Genomic DNA, 19,692 nt, shown 5'->3' on the forward strand with positions numbered 1-19,692 from the left:
AAGGTGCAAGCCATCGCTTGCGAAGCAACACAGCTTGTCGAGCATGTTGTCCCAGGCTGACAGACATTGGATCCCCTTTGAATGACAGAAGTACAGGCAAACACAGGAGGACTAAAGCCAATTGTTGAAATTGATAATTATTTATACTGAGGTATTATTCTTGGTGAGGGCAGGATGCTACTCAAGGTCAGGGGCATACCAGCCTGGGCTACACGATCAGAGAGCTCTTCCATGTCTCTTTTCATGTAGTCTAGGGAGGTACATCTCAAGTCATTCACACCAACATGAACAATGACAGAGTCATATTTGTACTTGTTCTGGAGTGACCTAAGTGCTTGTGTTACGTGGTGGATTCTGGCTCCCGAAAGGCAGCTAACAGTAACTTTCTGCTTGTCCAGCCTAGTGAGTGGGACGTCAGTGTGCCTGACTATAGAGTCACCAATAACTAGTGTTGGTTAGGTATGTTATTTCGCCTTAAGGGCTGTGATCATGCGGCACACTGATTTTGTGTTTTATGTGTTGTCTGGTTTGTGACAGGAAGTGCAGATTGTTTGGGTGTCTGCTTTGGAGGTCTCTGATGCTTTTGCAGGTTTTTATTTAGAGCCTCCAAGTATGATTTTGTGTATTTATGTTTTTTTTTTTTGCCAGTGCTGTTTTAATAGGTCTGTGCGCGGCTGGAGTTCTGGTGCAAGTGTTAACCTTCTCCTCTTGACTGTCCGTTTCAGTCTTGGGTTGAGATAGCTTAGCTTCCAGTTTGGCTGTATAATTGCATCTCTCGTATATGTTAGTGTTTTGTGGTAGGAGAAGAGGGTTGTCTGTGTACATGAAGCAGTTGTAACATTGCCTCAGGATATCCAGATTCACCAGCTGGACTGGAGAGTACACCTGAAGTTGTCCTTTGATCATGCCTGAATAGTAGGGTGAGCTGCTTAGTCGCTTGGTTGGTGAGGGGTGAATAAAGAGCCTTGCCCTGCTGGACAATCAGTGTCAGGGTATATTAGTGCTTGCTCTTAGGTCTGAGCAAGTACTGGGCTGTAAGATGCTTTTTGAGTGCTTAGGTTAAGAGTTAGACTAGTTTCAAGGGAAAAACTGAAGAGGAGACTTAGTGGAACCGGGAATAATTTAACTGATTTTGTATTGAGCTTTTTATAAATGTTTTTTCAAAATGTTATAAGTGGAATTTAAATATTGTATGCATCAGGTCAAATATATATGAGGTAGAATTCATATTAATAACTAAATTATTACAAGATTCACATTGTATATTAATAGTTTTTATGTAATGAAAAGTTTAGGTATTTTATGGTAAATGGTTTCATGAATATTTATAGGTATGGCAGCAGGTCCTTATGAATATGTAATAGGATATGCTAAAATGGATTTGCTTGGATAATTAATTTCTAAAATGAATATATTAAGCTGTAATTAATTTTGATTAACTGATTTGCATCTGATGAAGTTCAAGAGAACGAAAAACGCAGTGAAACAGTTAAAGCATTTTGTGCAGTTATTGTTTGTGCGGTCATTTGGACTTTTAAACTTGTGTGGTGTTTAAACTACTCATTTTGGCTTTTCTGGTGATTTTATATATATATATATATATATATATATATATATATATATATATACATATATATATATATATACATATATATATATATATATATATATATATATATATATATATATATATATATATATATACACACACACACACACACACACACATTTTTAAAAGCATCCTAAAAGCATTTTATATATACACATATCTGTTTATTTATTTTTGTGTTTATAATATATATTTAGGGTGTTGACATTTGCACAACCAGTTTTTATATGTACTTTATATTTTGATATTTATACTGTTTTGTGCTGACACATTCATGTGTAGTGGTTCAGACTTGGGAGTGGTTTTCATTAATCAAGGAAGTGATGTCATGTAAGACTTCCTATTTAAAACAGTCTATTTCCTTATTTTCCTTGTATCTGATGAAGTTCCTGCTTTAATTTTTGCAATTAAAGTGCTTATACCTACTTGTTTGTCTTAATAAAAAAAGCATCCTTGTACTGAACTAGACGTGTTGGCTTGATTTAAAGCACGCATTGGAATACTTCAGGGCTCTCTGGCTCTCATTGCCTGCATACTGCTTGTGCAATGTATTGGTGGTTTGTGCATTTATTTGTCTTTTACTTATTTGGCGTGACTTGGTACAGTATTACTATATACATGCAATGTACTCTTAGAGCTTAAATTATCTCTACATAATACAGCCACGGTTGAAAGGTTTAAAAATATTTAATAATAAATAATAAAAGCACAAGACAATACACAGTGCCAGTCAAGAGTTCAGAGGTCACACAAATACAAAATAATACAGTAGCAAAAGTTCTGACATCACAGAAAAAGAAACTAGTCTAATCTTCCTATTTCCTAGCTATAAAACACAATTCTAAATAACTTACATATAGAGCAAAGCAGTGCTGGTGATGCTGGATGTTCTCAAGACAAATGTTCTGAGCTCTCTTATTCTCTGTCTTTAAATTGATAACACAGAGCTGCTTCACACAACATCATTCTTCACACTTCTCTGGTGTTCCCAGGCTAACAGAAACTACATTTACATTCTTTACACCTGGTCAGAAACCAGAGCAATAAAGGACATTTATACATGCAAATTCTAGCCATTAGCTCTGGCCTCAAAATAATAGGCAGGATGCCTCCCTCTAGACATCTTGGCTCCAAATTTTGACATCAAAGACTGTCATAAAATGCTTGACTTAGCTTTTTTTTTTTTTCAGCAGAGTGCACTGTTGTTACATTTTTGCAGTTCAATATTCAATGCAGTCTTTTCACATTTAAGAGAACAAGCCTGTGGCTTACATTAATATTTACAAATGACAGAATTATCTACAAAATTCTATCTGACTAGGCTAGCAGCCTTCACCTGTCTTCACACAGGAGATTACAAACAACTGTACAACCACTGCATGACATTACAGACACCTGTACAACCACCACAGGACACTAGAGATACCTGTACAACTGCAGGCCTTAACAGATGTACTACATGACACATTTTGTGTACAGGTCATGCTGTAGTCATTTTGGCTGCCCACTCAAAGATTGCACTTATTACCTAGGATATCAGATGTGACTAGCACAGACGACTCCTGCATAACATGTGTGCTTCAGATCTGCTGCAAATACATATTACAACCCAGAAATTACTTTCAAAAAGTACAAAACACAGGTGCTGGTAATAATTAGAAGTTATGTACTCACCATAACGTTCCATCTGAGTAGGTGTATTCATTTGTCTGCAACCTGTGGGTTATGGATCCGATATCGGATCCGAACCGGCATGGTTTTCCAGCTATGGATCCAAGCTCTCAGCTCCTCCCCTCACCCATAATGCCCTGCTCTACCCTCATGACCTCAGATCGAGTTTGCCAAGCAACAATACCCTAAAAAGGGTAACAAGGAATATGCAGGAAACTGAAAGGCCAGGGGGATAGGAGGGCGGGATGATTGCAGACAAATGAATACACCTACTCAGATGGAACGTTATGGTGAGTACATAACTTCTAAATCTGAAGTAGGATATTCATTTGTCTGCAACCTGTGGGACAGAGTGCCCAGCTACCTGAATCTTGGGGCGCCATCATGGAGGGATAATCCGGAGCACCGGAGCCAAAGGATGCTCTACCCCTAGATGCAAGATCCAACTTATAGTGAGAAATAAATGTATGAGAAGAAGCCCACGTGGCTGCTGCACAAATATCATCTAGAGGAATCCTAGCCTTGAAGGCTGCCGAGGTAGATACTGACCGGGTTGAATGGGCATGAACACCTTCCGTATGGCCTTCCTGACGCTTGATAAGCCAATAAAATGCACTGTGAAATCCAGCGGAAAGAGAAACTTTAGAAATTGGCTTGCCCAAATTGAATTTTGCAAAGGAAATAAACAGCTGGTCGGATTGCCTATGACCAGCTGTCCTGTTGAGATAAAATCTAAGTTGCCTGTGAACATCTAGTGAGTGTAGCTTATATTCACCTTTGTTTTCATACTTAGGGAAGAAAACAGGAGGTTAATGGATTGATTAATGTTTGCTTCAGAAGCGATTTTAGGAAGGAAGGACGGTTGGTCCTGAGGGAGACACGGTCCGGATAAAATACCAAGTAAGGAGGTTTAGCTGATAAAGCTTGAAGTTCAGAAACTCTCTTGGCTGATGTAATGGCCACCAAAAAGGCTGTCTTGTAGGACAAGAATTTGAGATCCACCGTAGCCGCGGGCTCGAAAGGGGGAGCGGTCAAGGCCTGTAGAACCAAAGAAAGGTCCCAAGGAGGAACTGCTTGTTTTATAGGGGGCCTGAGAAGGAAAGTACCTTTAAGAAATGTTTTGCACAATTTGGCCGACATAAGAGGATTAGACTCTTGCCCAATGTGGTAGTGAGAAATTGCCGCCAGTTGAACTTTGATTGTGGAACTGCTGGCACCTTCATGAAAGAGAGAGGTTAGAAATTCAAGCACTACAGGGAGAGGAACCGTGAAGGGATTTAGGCCTTGCCGCTCGCCACACAGAGAAACGTTTCCATTTGCTTCGGTAAACCTTTCTAGTGGATGGTTTGTGAGCCGCCACCAAAATAGCCTTTACCGGTGAAGAAATACCGGGAGTCCTTATCAAGAGTGGAACTGGAGCAGCCAAGCGGTCAGCTTCAGGTTGTCCAGGTTCGGAGGAGGAATGCAGGATGGATGGGATATCAGATCCGGAATGGGATCTAGAATCCAAGGAGGATTCACCGAGTGAGACCTTAGGAAGGGGAACCAGATCTGTCGAGGCCAGAATGGAGCAATGAGAATCATTCTGCAACCCACCCGAGAGGCTTTCTGAAGAACTTGCAGCATTAGAGGCAAAGGTGGATAGGCATACAGAAGACCGGGTGGCCAAGCATGCACCAGAGCGTCTCTTGGGGTACCTCCGGGAGGAGGTATTAGAGCGAAAAACTGTCGCACTTGGTGTTTGAGGGAGAAGCAAATAGATCGCATGAAGGGGTTCCCCACCGTGCGAATATGCGTTCCGCTACTTGACAATTGAGAGACCACTCGTAAGGGGTCAGAATGGTGCGACTGAGCTTGTCCGCTAGGATGTTGGACCGACCCGGAATGTGCGTTGCTATGAGAAAGCGATTGGTGGAGATTGCCCATTCCCAAACTCTCATGGCCTCTCGACAAAGAGGGTAAGACCTTGTTCCCCCTTGCTTGTTGATGTACCAGACAACAGACATATTGTCCGATTGAATCGCAATTGTTCCCAAGGGAAGAAAGTCCTGAAGTGCTAGCAACGCTAAGAGCACTGCTCTCATCTCTAGAACATTGATATGCAGTAAGGTCTCTGAATCGTTCCACGTGCCTTGGACTGTCCGGCCCACAAAGTGCCCCCACCCAAGGCGGAGGCGTCCGTGGTCACCGTGGCGAGGGGAAGAAGCACAAAATGGGCGACCCTCGTGGAGATCCGGGGAGTGGAGCCACCACAAGAGGGACCGCTTGCAAGCCTTGCTGATCGCTATTGGATGATGCATGGGGAGAGCAAGGTATGACCACTGTACTAAGAGCGTCCACTGTAGAATGCGCATATTGAGCCTGGCAAGAGGAAGAAGTGCTATAGCCGAAGCCATGGACCCTAGAGCCCTCAGGACCAACTCCGCTGGGACAGAACTTGAATGGAGAATGGCCCGCACCTGGAGCTGCAGATTTAGAACCCTGTCCGCAGTGAGGAAGGCTCGTAAACTCCTTGTGTCTAGTCTGGCCCCTATGAAATCTAATAGCTGTGTGGGCGCCAGGTTGGACTTTTTTGTATTTATTGTGATGCCCAGAAATGGAGCAAGATGGAGAAAGGAGTCTCACGCCAAGAGAAGTAGATGCCTTGTTGGGGCGGTAAGGAGCCAGTCGTCCAGGTAGGGAAAGACCTGCACCCCCTGAAGCCTCAGGTGGGCCGCTACCACTGCTAGTACTTTGGTAAACACCCTGGGGCTGTGGTGAGACCAAAGGGAAGGACCCGGAACTGGTAGTGACTGGCTCCCAGCCGGAAGCGGAGAAACCTCCTGGAGCGCCTGTCCATCAGGATGTGGTAGTACGCGTCCTTGAGATCTATCGAGCACATCCAGTGATTTTCTCCCAGAAGGGGGAGAATAGATTGTAGAGTGACCATTGAATTTTTCTTTGGGGACTGCCAGATTCAAGAGAGAGAGGTCTAGGATTGGTCTTAGTTCCCCGTCTTTTGGCACTAAAAGAATCTGGAGTAGAACCCTGATCCGATCTGGTCTGGGGAACGGGCTGGATGGCTCTTTTCTTTAGCAGATGGCCAATTTCTGCCAAAGCGGCCTCCCGTTGACCGGGTGGAACGTCTGGGAGGGACTTCAACTTTGGAAGGTGAAGGAAAGGAATGTGATATCCCTGGATATGATTTGGAGAACCCAGCGGTCCGATGTTATAGACTCCCATGCCGCTAGGTGCCCCGGAACGTCCCCGACTGCCTCCAGAGTAGAGCAGTCGGGCAACCCTCAGGGTTGCTGTGGTCGTTCAGAGAAAGGTTCCCTGGACCCGAAGTTTCTGGGAGCCCCTCTGCCTCTAGGGCGTCCTCCCTGTCCTCCTCTGCCACGGAAGGACTGGTTGTCCGGAGCAGGCTGGGACTGCTGCGACTTCGAACCACATCTTCTTCTGACCCTTTTGGTTCCTAGAATAGGGCCTCTGGGGTGCAGAGAAGCGGATTCGACGGCAGACAGCGTCTTCCGTCCTTCTCGCTCTGGGTCAACGTCTGAGCGGTCTTGCCAAACAGAGCAGAACCATCAAAGGCGTTAAGCACGCCTTGAAGGGCTCAGAAAAATCATGACGGAGCCAGGCCTGACGTCTAGTGACCAGTCCTGTCCCGCAGCTCTAGCGGCGCCTCCGTAGCATGGGAGAGTAGCCGCATAGAAGTATTTGTGACTGACCTAAGAGTGGCCATTTTGGTGGAGTGCAGAACTCTGTCCTCCTCCGAAATGGACTCAGGGGGGGATGCAGCGTATTCCTTAATAAGATCTCGCTGCATCCGAATAACATGTGCCAAATAGTTCAGCGCCCTTACCGAGAAGGTCGCTGAACTGAACATCCGCTTCCCCAAGCGGTCCATCATCCGAGACTCCTTGCTCGGTGGGTGGACTGAGGGACTCTCCTGAGCCAGTTCCCTCTTTGTGGCCGCCGTCAACATGGCATCTACGGGAGGCCCCTTACTCCAATGGGTCCTGTCGGAGGCGGGCTAAGGATCCTATCGGGGCTTTTGGGAATTGGCTCCACGGTGTCCGGTTCCTTCCACGCCCTGGTGGTAATAAGGTCCACCAGGGGTCGGCAGGGGGACACCCAAGAGGTAGACGGGCCCGCTTGAATGCCTCCAAGAACACGGACTCGTCCGAGGAAGACTTGGGGCAGACCACCCCCCAATACGGAGCATTTCCATGATGTCTCCAAGGAGACATCCTCGGGGTGACCGTGGGGAGCCTTCCCTTCCTCCAAGTCCGTGTCTTCAGTGAGAGACTCGGGAGTCAATGTGCCTCCTTTGCGTATGCTTGCGAGGGCCTCCTCTGGGGGCTGTCAGAGGAGTCCTCAAGCAGCAATTTGCTCCATGGGAGCAACTTGGGGCACAGAAGCGGGCTGTCCCAGGGGCCGGATGGTGGAAGCCTGGCCCAGTGCAGAGGGAGGCGGACGGCGAAGCAAGTGCCGGGGTCCGGAGACCCTCAACAGAGCCCTCTCCACTACATCAAAAGCGAAGGGAGCCGACCTCACCAAAGGATCCGACAATCGCCCTCGGATCCGAAGAGTGGATCGGAGCCGGCGCCCGGCACTCGGATCCGGCGGGACAGTGCGCTCCGACACAGACGGCGCCGAAGGAGCACTGATCCCCGGATCCGGCTCGGATCCAGGCTCGAGATCGGGTCCGACGCACTCGAGGCAGGGTCGGGTCCGAAGTACCAGTACTATCGGCTCGACCTTCCCGCTCGGCTGCTCGGCTCCAGTTGCTCGAACCCGGATAGCGGGTCGGAGAAGGAGCAATAGGCCTAAAAGGGTGTTGAGCTCCCCGAGGGGGAGGCAAGCACTCCCATCTGCATCTGGGCCTGGATGAACCTTCTCATCATCCGGTCCAGATCAGCATCAGAAAGGCTATGGGTCGATCTCGGCGAGGCTACCGAGGTAGGCCTGGAATGCCTCCTCGATAGCCTCGGCGGAGATCGGGTCTCCTCCTCCTCAGGACCCGGTGAAAGCTAGGGGACCGGAGCCGAAGGAGGAGACCGACCCGACACGGAGCCGGGGAGAAGCCAGCTTGGCTGGCGGGGCGAAACAGAGGTCTCGGCCCGCCGCTGGTGCTTCTCCCTCCGGTCCTTTAGCTGCAACCCTCTCCTCTCCAGAAGCGGGAGTTTGAGTCCCAGGAGCAGGAGGGTGCCACAGGGGAACGACTGTATCCACAGCAGTCCCTGAAGGAGCGGAGGCCGGGCGAGTCAGGCGGCAGAAGGCCCGCCAAGACAAGCTTGGACCTCCGCTCCTTAAGTGCCCTGGGGTTGAACCCTGCACAAATGGAGCATCCAGATGTGAGGTGTTCAACCCCCAGGCACCTAACACACCGAGTGTGGCCATCAGCCGGAGACAGCTTATTGCCACACTCGGTGCATTTAGAAAAAAATAGATTTAGGCTGGTCAGCCATAATCTATAACACTAAAAACTACTGAAAGTAAGTTAAAACAAAAAGACACACAGGCCTACACACACACTCTACGCAACAGCGAGGGGAGGGAATAAAAATTACTTAATTTAACTCAAGAAAACTCAAAATACACTTTTAAGAAAGGGGAACCTAAACTTTCACACAGAATCACTCAAAAAACCAAAAAATTCTCTATTTTTTTACAAGAAAAGAATCCACTTAGCTGAGAGCTATGTATCCAAATCCAGTCACCAGCGCGGCAAACGAGATCTGAGGTCATGAGGGTAGAGCAGGGCATTATGGGTGAGGGGAGGAGCTGAGAGCTTGGATCCATAGCTGGAAAACCATGCCGGTTCGGATCCGATATCGGATCCATAACCCACAGGTTGCAGACAAATGAATATCCTACTTCAGATTTAGTATTTAAACTTACTGTGTAGAGTTCCATGGATGGAAGGGAAAACTACAAAGAATTCCCTCTGTCAGAAAATTGTGCCAAACCATAAAAATACACTAGAGTTTTCTTAAGAGGAACAGACTACCTGGGAACATGTCATACACCTTCTCTAAACCATACAGATCAGTACACCACCCAGGAAACAATCTATTAGTATCAGAAATCTCACCAGGTATGTAACATTTATAAGTTTTGTATACAACAGAACAGCACAAATAGTACAACAAGGGAGACAGAAGAGATAAGTAAAATGTGCCTACAACAAAAGGTGATGAGAGAATTTAGATGGGATACATGGTTCATTCACCCTCCAGTCAATAACTGTACTTCATTTAGACAGTTTGCTGTTTTCTTTTCAGGAACAATAATGTTAAGACAACTGCTGTACTCTACACAGCAATGCTGTTTGGTGACCACAGTTGGAGTCCCTTTGTGCCTTTTCTTGTCTGCACAGGATGAGGAATTGTACACACAGTATAGAGTCACAAAGTCTTGCAAGAAGCCTTATTTCTATTTTGGATCAGTGGCTTGATTTCTGTTTAGTCTATGGAGTTGCATAGGGGGAACTATAGTGATTTTCTACTGTGGCCAGAATTCCAAAACCCTTGAAAAATTAACATTCAGTGCACTTCCACGGCCTTAATTTATTTGCAAATATTGGGATCAAACTTCTTTTTTTTGGGTACCTTTTTATCAACTTTAAGCATCACTCCATGCCCTAAGATTTCTAAGCTCTCATTTAAAGTGATGTTTCCTTCTATTCCTGATATTAGTTGAAGTGTTCCTAATTTCACTTATCTAGCCAACAGGAAGGGTTAGGTCACTGCATGCTCATGTGACCATAACAGAGGAGGTACCGTGGAAAGACTCTAGAAGTTATCATGAACACATGCCATCAATGGGGAAGGGATTGTTTAATACTTCTACCTAACCATCCCTATGAAGAGCACATCTCATGGAGTGATGAATGACATCAAGCCTACAAGGAATTGCAGGCTTGGACAGACAATATGAACTACAACTCCAAGTTATCCACCTGCTTATCTTCACAGTCCCTGTATCCCCAGCCATTTCAAAAAAAGTGTACACCATCCAGTCAGGTAGGACAGATTGCCCTTCAGCTCAATTTACCTCATCCTGACCAACTTCTGTAGTGCCTTCACTGCATCCTGAATACAGGTCACTGAAAGTGCAGGAACGAATACAGTTCTATCCCAAAGAATCCTGTTATCTTGAGCACTTCTGAAAGGGACTGTAACTCCTTCTTCCTTTGTGACCACTAACAAAAAGTATTATATTAGTGCTGTTGGTTTTTCACCACCCCTATTTTCCAACTGCTGAATACATTTAGCTTCAGTCTCATTTTGTTTTCTTACTCAAGTATGCATACATTTATTTTTGCTTCACGAGTAACTATCCTTTATAATCATGTTGGACTTTTGCAACTTTAGCTATCTTTCCTGACATTTCTTTATTATTTCCAAATGCTATAAGCAGGGTCCACAAGGACCATCCAATTACCTGGTTGACAAAAAAATCTCCACAAACTACAGTTCTCCTTAACCTGTGATGCCACGTCTTAAGAACAAACATTTTGCCCTTCTTTTTGATATGCATATTTATTTCATGCAGACAATGGTTGCTTCTGTAATGGTATTTTTCATGTATTCTTACTTTTCCTTCACACTATCTTCATTCCTCTCAGCTAAAACTTTCCCAAGATGATGTCTCACTTTGTTAAGGTGTGCTCTTATCAAGTCCCAACAACTCATCTACTGACTGGCTGGACTGCAGTTGATTGTGCACCATAATATTTAATGATAACTACTTCCAAAATGGCTTCGCCAGTTGCAGATTAGAGATAATTTCCCCATCCTCTATCAGAATAATCAAAACTAAGGTTCATCACATACTCCAGCCCTTTATTGTTCCATAGTAGGTTATGTGAGGAGTGCCCCCCTTAGGATAATCACCCCAGATTGCTAGAACAAATTATTTTACACACAGCTATTACATGGTACTAATCTGTCTTGTCTTCTTTTCTTGTGAATAATTTGCACCGAACACATCTCCACCCGGTACTCCAATTCCATTTGCAAATTTGTACTAGGCACATTCCCTACAGCCCCCTCTCTGGAACTCTTGAGGATAACAGTTTATAGCATTAACTTACCAACTGAAGGCAACAAGAAAATGAACTTCAATTTCACTGATTTATACCTCCCATTGACAAATCTGCTGCATATCAAATGCCATTTTATGACCCCTGATGTAAACTATAGATCATATACAGTGTGCTGTATCTTTAAGAAGCATTTCTAGAGAGTGCACATGCAGATAAAAAGTACAGTTTTGTACCTACCATAAATGTAGATGTCCGATAGATATGCAACTGCAGTCATAACATATGGGTTGTCCTGCCTCAGGCAGCCCTCGGTCGGCCAGATTCCAAAGTCTGGGTCCGACGTTGGCAGATGTCACATTTCTCTCCGACGTCAGAGCAGCTGGAGTATATAAGCATCAGCCGACGCCATCTTCTTCAGTGTTTCTTGCCCCAGATGTCAGGTGCCCTCCAAGGAAGGCTGTAATCAAATTGGAAGAAAAACAGATTTCCAGACAAATAAATAAGCAATAAACAGATACACCATAACAGATATCCCCAGCTAGAGATAACAGGGAGAGGAGTGGACCCAAAGGAGGGAGGGAAAACCCGACTGCAGTTGCATATCTATCGGACATCTACATTTATGGTAGGTACAAAACTGTACTATGTCCTTCAAGAATGCAACTGCAGTCGTAACATATGGGTTGAATACCATTGCTTAGCTGGGGGAGGTGGAATGCTCTAAGAAAAGGATGGTGTAGCTATCAATCCCTGCAGGACTGCAGAAGCAAAGCCTGCTCTGGATCTGGAATATAGAGGAAGGTTGTAGTGTTTGGAAAATGTATGCACAGAGCTCCATGTAGCAGCTTCTAGAATGTCTTTTGTAGGTACCCCTCTTAAGAATGCTGTTGAGGTGGCTGTAGCTCTGGTGGAGTGTGGTCTGACATTGGCTGGTACACTCTTCTCATGGAAGGAATAACAAAATCTGATGCAGTGCCCAATCCATTTTGAAATAGTCTGTTTGGAAATTGCTTTTCCTTGTACTCTAGGGGCGTAAGCTACAAAACGCTGATCAGTCTTCCTACTGGTCTTGGTTCTGTCCAGGTAGTAGCGAAGTTGTCTGTGAATGTCCAAGGTATGCAACAGTCTTTCCCCTTTGTTCTCAGGATTGGGAAAGAAAGTAGGCAGGTGAATGGCTTGATTTAAAGAAACCCTAGATACCACTTTTGGCATAAAGGTAGGGTTGGTTCGTAAGGAGACCCTGTCTCTGTGAAAGATTATGAACGGTGGTATTGCCATTAGGGCCTGTAGTTCCGAAACCCTTTTTGCTGAGGTAATTGCCAACAGGAAAGCTGTCTTCCATGAGAGAAATTGTAAGTCCACAGAAGCTGCTGGCTCAAAGGGAGGTAGAGTCAATTTTTCTAGAACAAAGTTGAGGTCCCAAGCTGGTACTGGAGCCTTTCTTGGTGGCTTTATATTCTTGATTCCCCTAAGGAATTGCCTTAAAGGATGTGAAAACACAGGTGGATCAGTGTTATATCTAGCTGAAATAGCAGAAGCATGTATTTTTAGGGAAGAATATGAGAGTCCATTCTGTAGCAGATCTGCCAAATATTCCAGAATGAGAGGGATGCTCAATAATGATGCATCATGACCGTTGCTGGTATTCCAAATGCTGAATCTCTTCCATTTTGCTGAGTAAACCTTTCTGGTGGATGGTCTTCGGGCTTCTGTTAGTATCCTCTGAACTTCCTTGGAGAGAGATAGATTGAGGTTATTCATGGGATCTCCCAAGCTGTTAGCTGTAGAGTCTGAATGTTGGGGTGTACTGTCTTGAAGTTGTGTTGAGTCAAAAGTTGGGGCCATTGGGGAAGGGCCTACCTTTTGTTGTGACATATGCTCTGTAGAAGTGGGTACCAGTGCTGTTTTGGCCAGTCTGGAGCTATTAGGATCCCCTTGGGCTTCTCTGCTTTGATCTTTAGTAATACTGTGGTCATCAGTGGCAGAGGTGGGAATGCATAGATTTTTAGGAAGTTCCAGTTGAATGAGAGAGCATCTATTTTCCATGCTTGTGGATGATATGTCCTTGAACAGAACTTTTGTAGATGATGACTGAGGTGGGAGGCAAATAGGTCTACTTCTGGCCTGCCCCATGTCGAGTTGAGTCGTATGAAGATTTCTGGATGTAACCTGCACTCGTGGGGGTCTAGGAAATTCCTGCTTAGGCTGTCCGCCAGCACATTGTCTTTGCCTGGAACAAACTGGGATTGCAACTGTATGTTTAGGCTCAGTGATTTTTCCCAAAGATTCATTGTCAGTCTGCAAAGGGGGTAAGAATGGGTGCCCCCCTGCTTGTTTATGTACCACATCACAGTGGTGTTGTCTGTCCGTATTAGCAGGTGGCCTTGCTGAAGCTGTTGTCGAAAGGCCTCGATGGCATGCATTACTGCTAGCATTTCTTTTTGGTTGATATGCAGATGTGTTTCCTTTGGAGACCATTGTCCTTGAACACATCTGCCCTCCATGTGCGCCCCCCATCCAAGGTCTGAGGCGTCTGTGGTCATGGTCTGTGTTATCTGAGGTTTTTTGAATGACATACCTGTGTTTGCCTGGCTTACCAAGGCCCACCATAGAAATTCCTTCTGTAGGCATGGAATGAGCGGTATGGTTGCCTCTAAGTTGTTGCTGTGCTGAGACCATAAGCTTTTTAGGTACCATTGTAGCTTTCTCATGTGTAGTCTTGCTAATGGAACCAGGAGAATGCAGGATGCCATGTAACCCAGGGCCTGTAGGAATCTCCTTGCAGTCATCTGGGTGAGCTTTGCCAAACCTTTGAAATAATGAGTTAACTTCTTTTGCTTGTCTTCTGTCAGGTAAGCCATTTGAGAGGCTGTGTCCAGTTTGGCTCCTAAGAAGGTTATTTGCTGGGATGGCTGAAGTCTTGACTTTTGAAAGTTGACTGTGTATCCCAGAGCCTGTAGCAATTGTATGACATAATTCAAGTTTTTTGTCAAAATCAGTTCGTCGTCCGCTTGTATGAGGCAGTCGTCCAGGTATGGGTAAATTTGGATCCCCTGGAGCCTGCAATGAGCAATTACTGAAGCCAGGCATTTCGTGAATACTCTGGGCGCAGTAGATAAGCCAAATGGCAATGCTGAGAATTGATAATGCTCTGGCCCTGAAAGAAATCTGAGGTATCTTCTGCAGCTGTGTCTGATAGGGACATGCAGGTATGCCTCCTTGAGGTCCAGAGTAATCAGCCAAGACCCCTTGCCCAGCATGGGAAGGAGTTGCTGTAGAGTCAGCATTTTGAACTTTGGTACTATGAGAAAAGCGTTTAATGCGGACAAATCCAGTATTGGTCTCCATTGAGTTTCTTTTCTTGGAACAAGGAACAGTCTTGAGTAAAACCCCTGGCCTTGTTCTTGTTGCGGAACTTTTTCTATTGCTTTGATGTGAGCAAGCAAAGAAATTTGCTTGATAGCCTCTGCCCTCTGGTTTTGTGGTAGGTTTGGCATGCCTTGTTTTCTTGGTAAGGTATGAAAGTGGAACCTGTAACCTTGGTCTATAATGTCCAAAATCCATTTGTCCTTTGTCAATCTGTGCCAATTGTCTGAAAACAGAGATAATTTTCCGCCCAAAGGAGCTTCTGTTTGCTCCTTGGTCAGCGGTAGTAGAGGAAAGTCATTGAGATTGTCCCTGTGGGGCAGGAGAAACCCCTGCGTCACTTCTTTGGTTTGCTGGTTGCCATTGTCGTCCCCTGTAGGAACCTCTGTATTGTCCTCTTCCTCGCCACTGTTTTACCCCTTTGAAATCTTTCAGGATTAGGAAAGGACCAGTTTTTTGAAGGCCATTTTCTGCTAAATCTGGGAGGCTGAACCTGGAGGAAATCTTTGACCGTCTGAACTGATTTTGCTTTTTCCTCGATGGACTTTAACACATCTTTAGCATTAGCACCAAAAAGCTTGTTCTTTTCCAAGGGTGCATCAAGAAGTTTTGCCTTAACATGATCTGGTAGAGGTTGTTCTTTTAACCATGCATGTCTACAAATGACCGCCCCTGTCATAGCTGCCCTACATGAAGCTTCCAATGCATCATATCCACACTGCAGAAAATGACTGCTAACTTGTTGAGAATTATGTACAGCCTCCTGCAAGGATTTCCTATCTAAAGGTTCAGGAGAGGCCAATGTTTTCTGTAAATCATCTAACAGGTAATCCTGATATTGAAACATATGAAAGAGACAATTGAGAGCTCTCATAGATAAAGTAGTGGAGGTGTAGACCTTCTTCCCCCATCTCTCTAATGACCTAGCTTCCCTGTTGGAAGGTAAGGGATTTTTGGAGGTGGTAGCTGAAACCCCTTTCGGTCCCTGTGAAATTGTTTCTAAATCAACAGTATGGGCCCTAAAGAAATGAGAATGGATTTCTGGGACCCTATAGTATCTGTCAGGCTTGGCAGGAGCAGGAGGAAGAGTATCAGGGGTAACACTGGAGTCAGAGTATAGATCATCCAAAACATCAAGCACAGGAGGTATAGCTAAGGGCCTGTGTTGGGGCTTTTTAAGGAAGGTACGAAAGCGCTTTCTGGAATCAGAATATTCCTGGCCTTGCCATTTAAAATATTCCCTCGTGGAATGCAGAACTTCCCCAAAGGAAATATCCTCAGGAGGGGAGGCCGAGGGGATGGAATCCTCTGCATCCGAGTCCTCATAGGACTGGAAGGGCTCTTCCTGGCTATCAGAGTGAACAGAGTCCTCAGAATCTTCATCTGAAGGGAGAGGGTCAGAGGGTTCAACCCGGGGCCTCTTATCAGAAGGAGGCTGGGATCCTCTCTCTGGATGGGCCTGGGAACCTCTGATCATGGAAATTAAGTCTGCGGCCATAGTCATGATTTGTGTTTCAGGAGTAGGCTGAGGTAAGGCTTTAGCAGTAAGGTGCTTGGTCTTGCTGGCTGCCTTAGCACGTGTGTAGGCCTTTATAGACATGGACATGGGAGGCCTAGCAGCTCCACGTGCAGGAGTGACCTTATCCACAGCAATGGTCTCTGGCATTTCCTCGGTTTCAGTATCCAGAGGAAAATCAATAACTGGCTTCGGTGTGGTCTCCGGTATCGGAGGAAACGGTAATGCGGTGTCTTCGGTTCGGAGCGGTGAAATAACCGCCTCAGAGGGAACCGGGACACTCGAGGTAGGTTTTGGCGTGGTGTCTGTGGAAGACGCGGGCTGAGGATGTCGGTCCCGGTCTTTTCGTTTCTTAGGAGTCTGTGATGTCGGTAGTTCCGACGGCATTGTATAATCGAATTTTTCGCCGAAAAAGTCTTCAGCGAACTCCGCCCGGCGCCTGAGAGTGCGCTTATTGAAGCGAGCACAGGCGGCACAGGCCGAGACGTCGTGGTCTGGGCCAAGGCAAGGAAGGCAGTAAGAGTGGAAATCCTTATGAGGTATTTGTTTACCACAAGACAAACAATTATTTACTTTTCAGTAATTTCTGACATCGGCTGAGGCAAGAAAAGGTCCCCAACGGGGTACTTAGCTTTTTTGATGACTTCGGATTCGAAGAATACAGGAGCTGACCGACCGGCACTTGCGAACTGCTTCTGCTTCGGGCACCGCGCGGCAAGAAAGACTGAAGAAGATGGCGTCGGCTGATGCTTATATACACCAGCCGCTCTGACGTCGGAGAGAAATGCGACATCAGCCGAAGTCGGACTCAGACTTTGGAATCCGGCCGACCAAGGGCTGCCTGAGGTAGGACAACTCATATGTTATGACTGCAGTTGCATTCTTGAAGGACATCAGCACGTGCAGGCAGCAAGTGCCATTTTGAGGGAATGGTCAGAGAGTTAACGTCAATGCATGTAGTAGTCAGTCTGTCAGTAGGTTTATATTTAAGTTACTTTGCCTCAATCTTGATGCATTTGTATATAATAAAGCTGCTTGAACCAAACCCACAGATGCTTGTCTGTTTTCATCCTGGCTGGACAAGTGACACAGACCTTCTGCAAACAGACATTTTTAAAGCAAGCAGAATGTGAGCATGTTCAGTGTACCTGCCCTATTCAGATCTGATTATTTTGCTTGCAATAAGCACAGACTAATTCATTGACAACCTAAAGATCTCTCTAACTTTAACTTACCAGTTACTTATTTTTGGTTTTTCAAGATTCCATTAGCCCAGCACTGGACAGGTAAGATGCCAGATGGCTATGAATTCCATTAGCCCAGCACTGGACAGGTAAGATGCCAGATGGCTATGAATTCCATTAGCCCAGCACTGGACAGGTAAGATGCCAGATGGCTATGAATTCCATTAGCCCAGCACTGGACAGGTAAGATGCCAGATGGCTATGAATTCCATTAGCCCAGCACTGGACAGGTAAGATGCCAGATGGCTATGACATGCAGCTCATCTCACATTTCTTCACTGGAATGGACGGACTTTTATGATACTAAACATTTTATACTAGAACAATACTGTCACAACGCAATGACTGTGGCAGTATCTCCTCCTCAAGATTTAAAGGGTCAGCATATTTTATGGAGGCATATAATGCAAACAGTCAGCCTTTGCAGAGAAACAGACTTGTACATTGGTACCAAAGTATTATTCCTTAAGGTTTCAGCTTTCAGAGTAAATGATCTTGCCATAATTTTCAGACATTGTAAACATAAACTAGGAACTTCTCCGACATATGGATTACCCTTGTTTTTTCGTATTTGTATACAAGTACATATGGGACGAGCCCATCTCTACCTACAGTCATACCCTACCCACTCAGTAAGCTTAGAAGTATCTCTTACCTTCTCAAGTGTCACAACAAAGCATGCATTTCTTAGAGGTACTTCAGTTTAAATCAAATACATATCAAATGAAGTATTGCATGGTATACAGTCGTCTAAGGTCAGCCAAAACAAGCCCATCTTTGTATCACCTGTATTTGTCATTGTCTAGAATTTGTGCCTGCACAGGCAACTTTTGGGGTGTTCATACATGCAAGAATATTAAATAAACTGAGCATCTGTTTAAAGTAGAATGTACATACCTTCCAGAACTAGACAACGATGAATTTGCTTTGTACATTATTTACTGGTGTCCTAAAGGTTTTCTCACTACAAAAAAAAAAAAAAAAAACATTGTGAAGTTTATAGTTTGCTTGTGAAAATTCAACATTTTACTTCAGTCAATATGCTTATTAAATACTATAACACTTTTTATATTAAAAATAAAAATGAAGTTAAAGATTATAAATCAATTTACCTTTAAATCACATGCACCGTCAGTACGCAAGTCTTTCTATATAAATGATTTTAATAACCTACCATGGACACTAGACTAGACAGTTACACACAACAGAGGGGGCTAAAAGTTAGAAAAGTGTAGTTCCGTCAGTGCAAGTTGACACAGTCTTCATGCTCTTACCTCTAAAATAAGAAACAAAAACTCCAACATGGTAATGTTTTTTTTAATATTGATACTATTAAGTTGAACATTTAACAGAAAAAGAGAATGTGAATTAATATGCATATCCTAAAGTAAAAAGTTTGCAACTATAAAGATTGTCATTAATTACGAAGTGTAATCTACCACATTTCTTTCCAAAAGCATACATTTTAGGAGACACAGGCCAGAACTTTGTGCTATTTGAGCCAACATCAGGAACAGTTGAGACTCAGAAGTTGTATTTTTTATATGAAATGGAAAAAGGTGATACTGAATGGAGACTAGAACAAATGGCAGTAAAAGTCCAGTGCACCATGGATGAAAAAAAAAAGGTTGAGTAGATGTCTAGCATTAGAACATACACATTACAAGTTACGGGGCTAAAGACAAGAAAGGTAGCTGGGGATATGGGCTTCAGGGCTGGCCTTATGCATAGGCAAGCTAGACAATAGCCTATGGCACCATTCTTGTACAGGTGTGCTTACCCCATTTATTTATTTATTTTTAGAAAAAAGTCTCTTTACTCCAAAATAAATAAATGCATCCTTCCTACACTGAGAAAAATGTGCCCACGTCATGTGAGCACTCCAGGGGGCGATGCTCCAGTTACTTGATTCAAGTCACGTTATGTTCACATTGCAAAGTCTGCAGTAGGTCACAGGAATGCAGACAGACCTTGCAATATATCGGTGTGAAGGTGCCTGAAGCTGAAGTAGTTTTTTTCCCCACTCTGTTATGGTTATGATGGACAGAAAGGAGGAAGAAGGCACGTTGTGGACGAGAGAGGCACAGCTGCCAATCCATTTCATAAATGTAAAACACTATCATTATGAGTAAAAAATGGCTAAATGTGCAACGCCCAACACCTAGCTAACAGGTACAGTTAGGAAGCTCAGATAGTGCTTAAATGTGTGATGGACTCTGTGAATGTGGAACAGCAAGGAACACAAACTTTT

General features: G+C 44.7%; 1 protein-coding gene across 2 annotated transcripts in view; it reads right to left on the minus strand.

Annotated features, from left to right (window-relative positions):
• The window catches only part of LOC122788292 (verrucotoxin subunit beta-like), a 574,742-nt gene extending 556,335 nt beyond the window's left edge, over window positions 1-18,407 (minus strand). For both annotated transcript variants that reach the window (XM_044055369.1, XM_044055368.1), the window contains exon 1: window positions 18,339-18,407. In XM_044055369.1, coding sequence (XP_043911304.1) covers window positions 18,339-18,376 — 38 coding nt within the window. In that variant the 5' untranslated portion in view covers window positions 18,377-18,407. The remainder of the gene's footprint in view (window positions 1-18,338) is intronic.
• Window positions 18,408-19,692: the final 1,285 nt, after the last annotated feature.

The sequence above is a fragment of the Protopterus annectens genome, chromosome 13.part0 (assembly GCF_019279795.1).
Source record: "Protopterus annectens isolate FY-2018-M chromosome 13.part0, PAN1.0, whole genome shotgun sequence".
In the NCBI taxonomy this organism is placed as follows: domain Eukaryota; kingdom Metazoa; phylum Chordata; order Ceratodontiformes; family Protopteridae; genus Protopterus; species Protopterus annectens.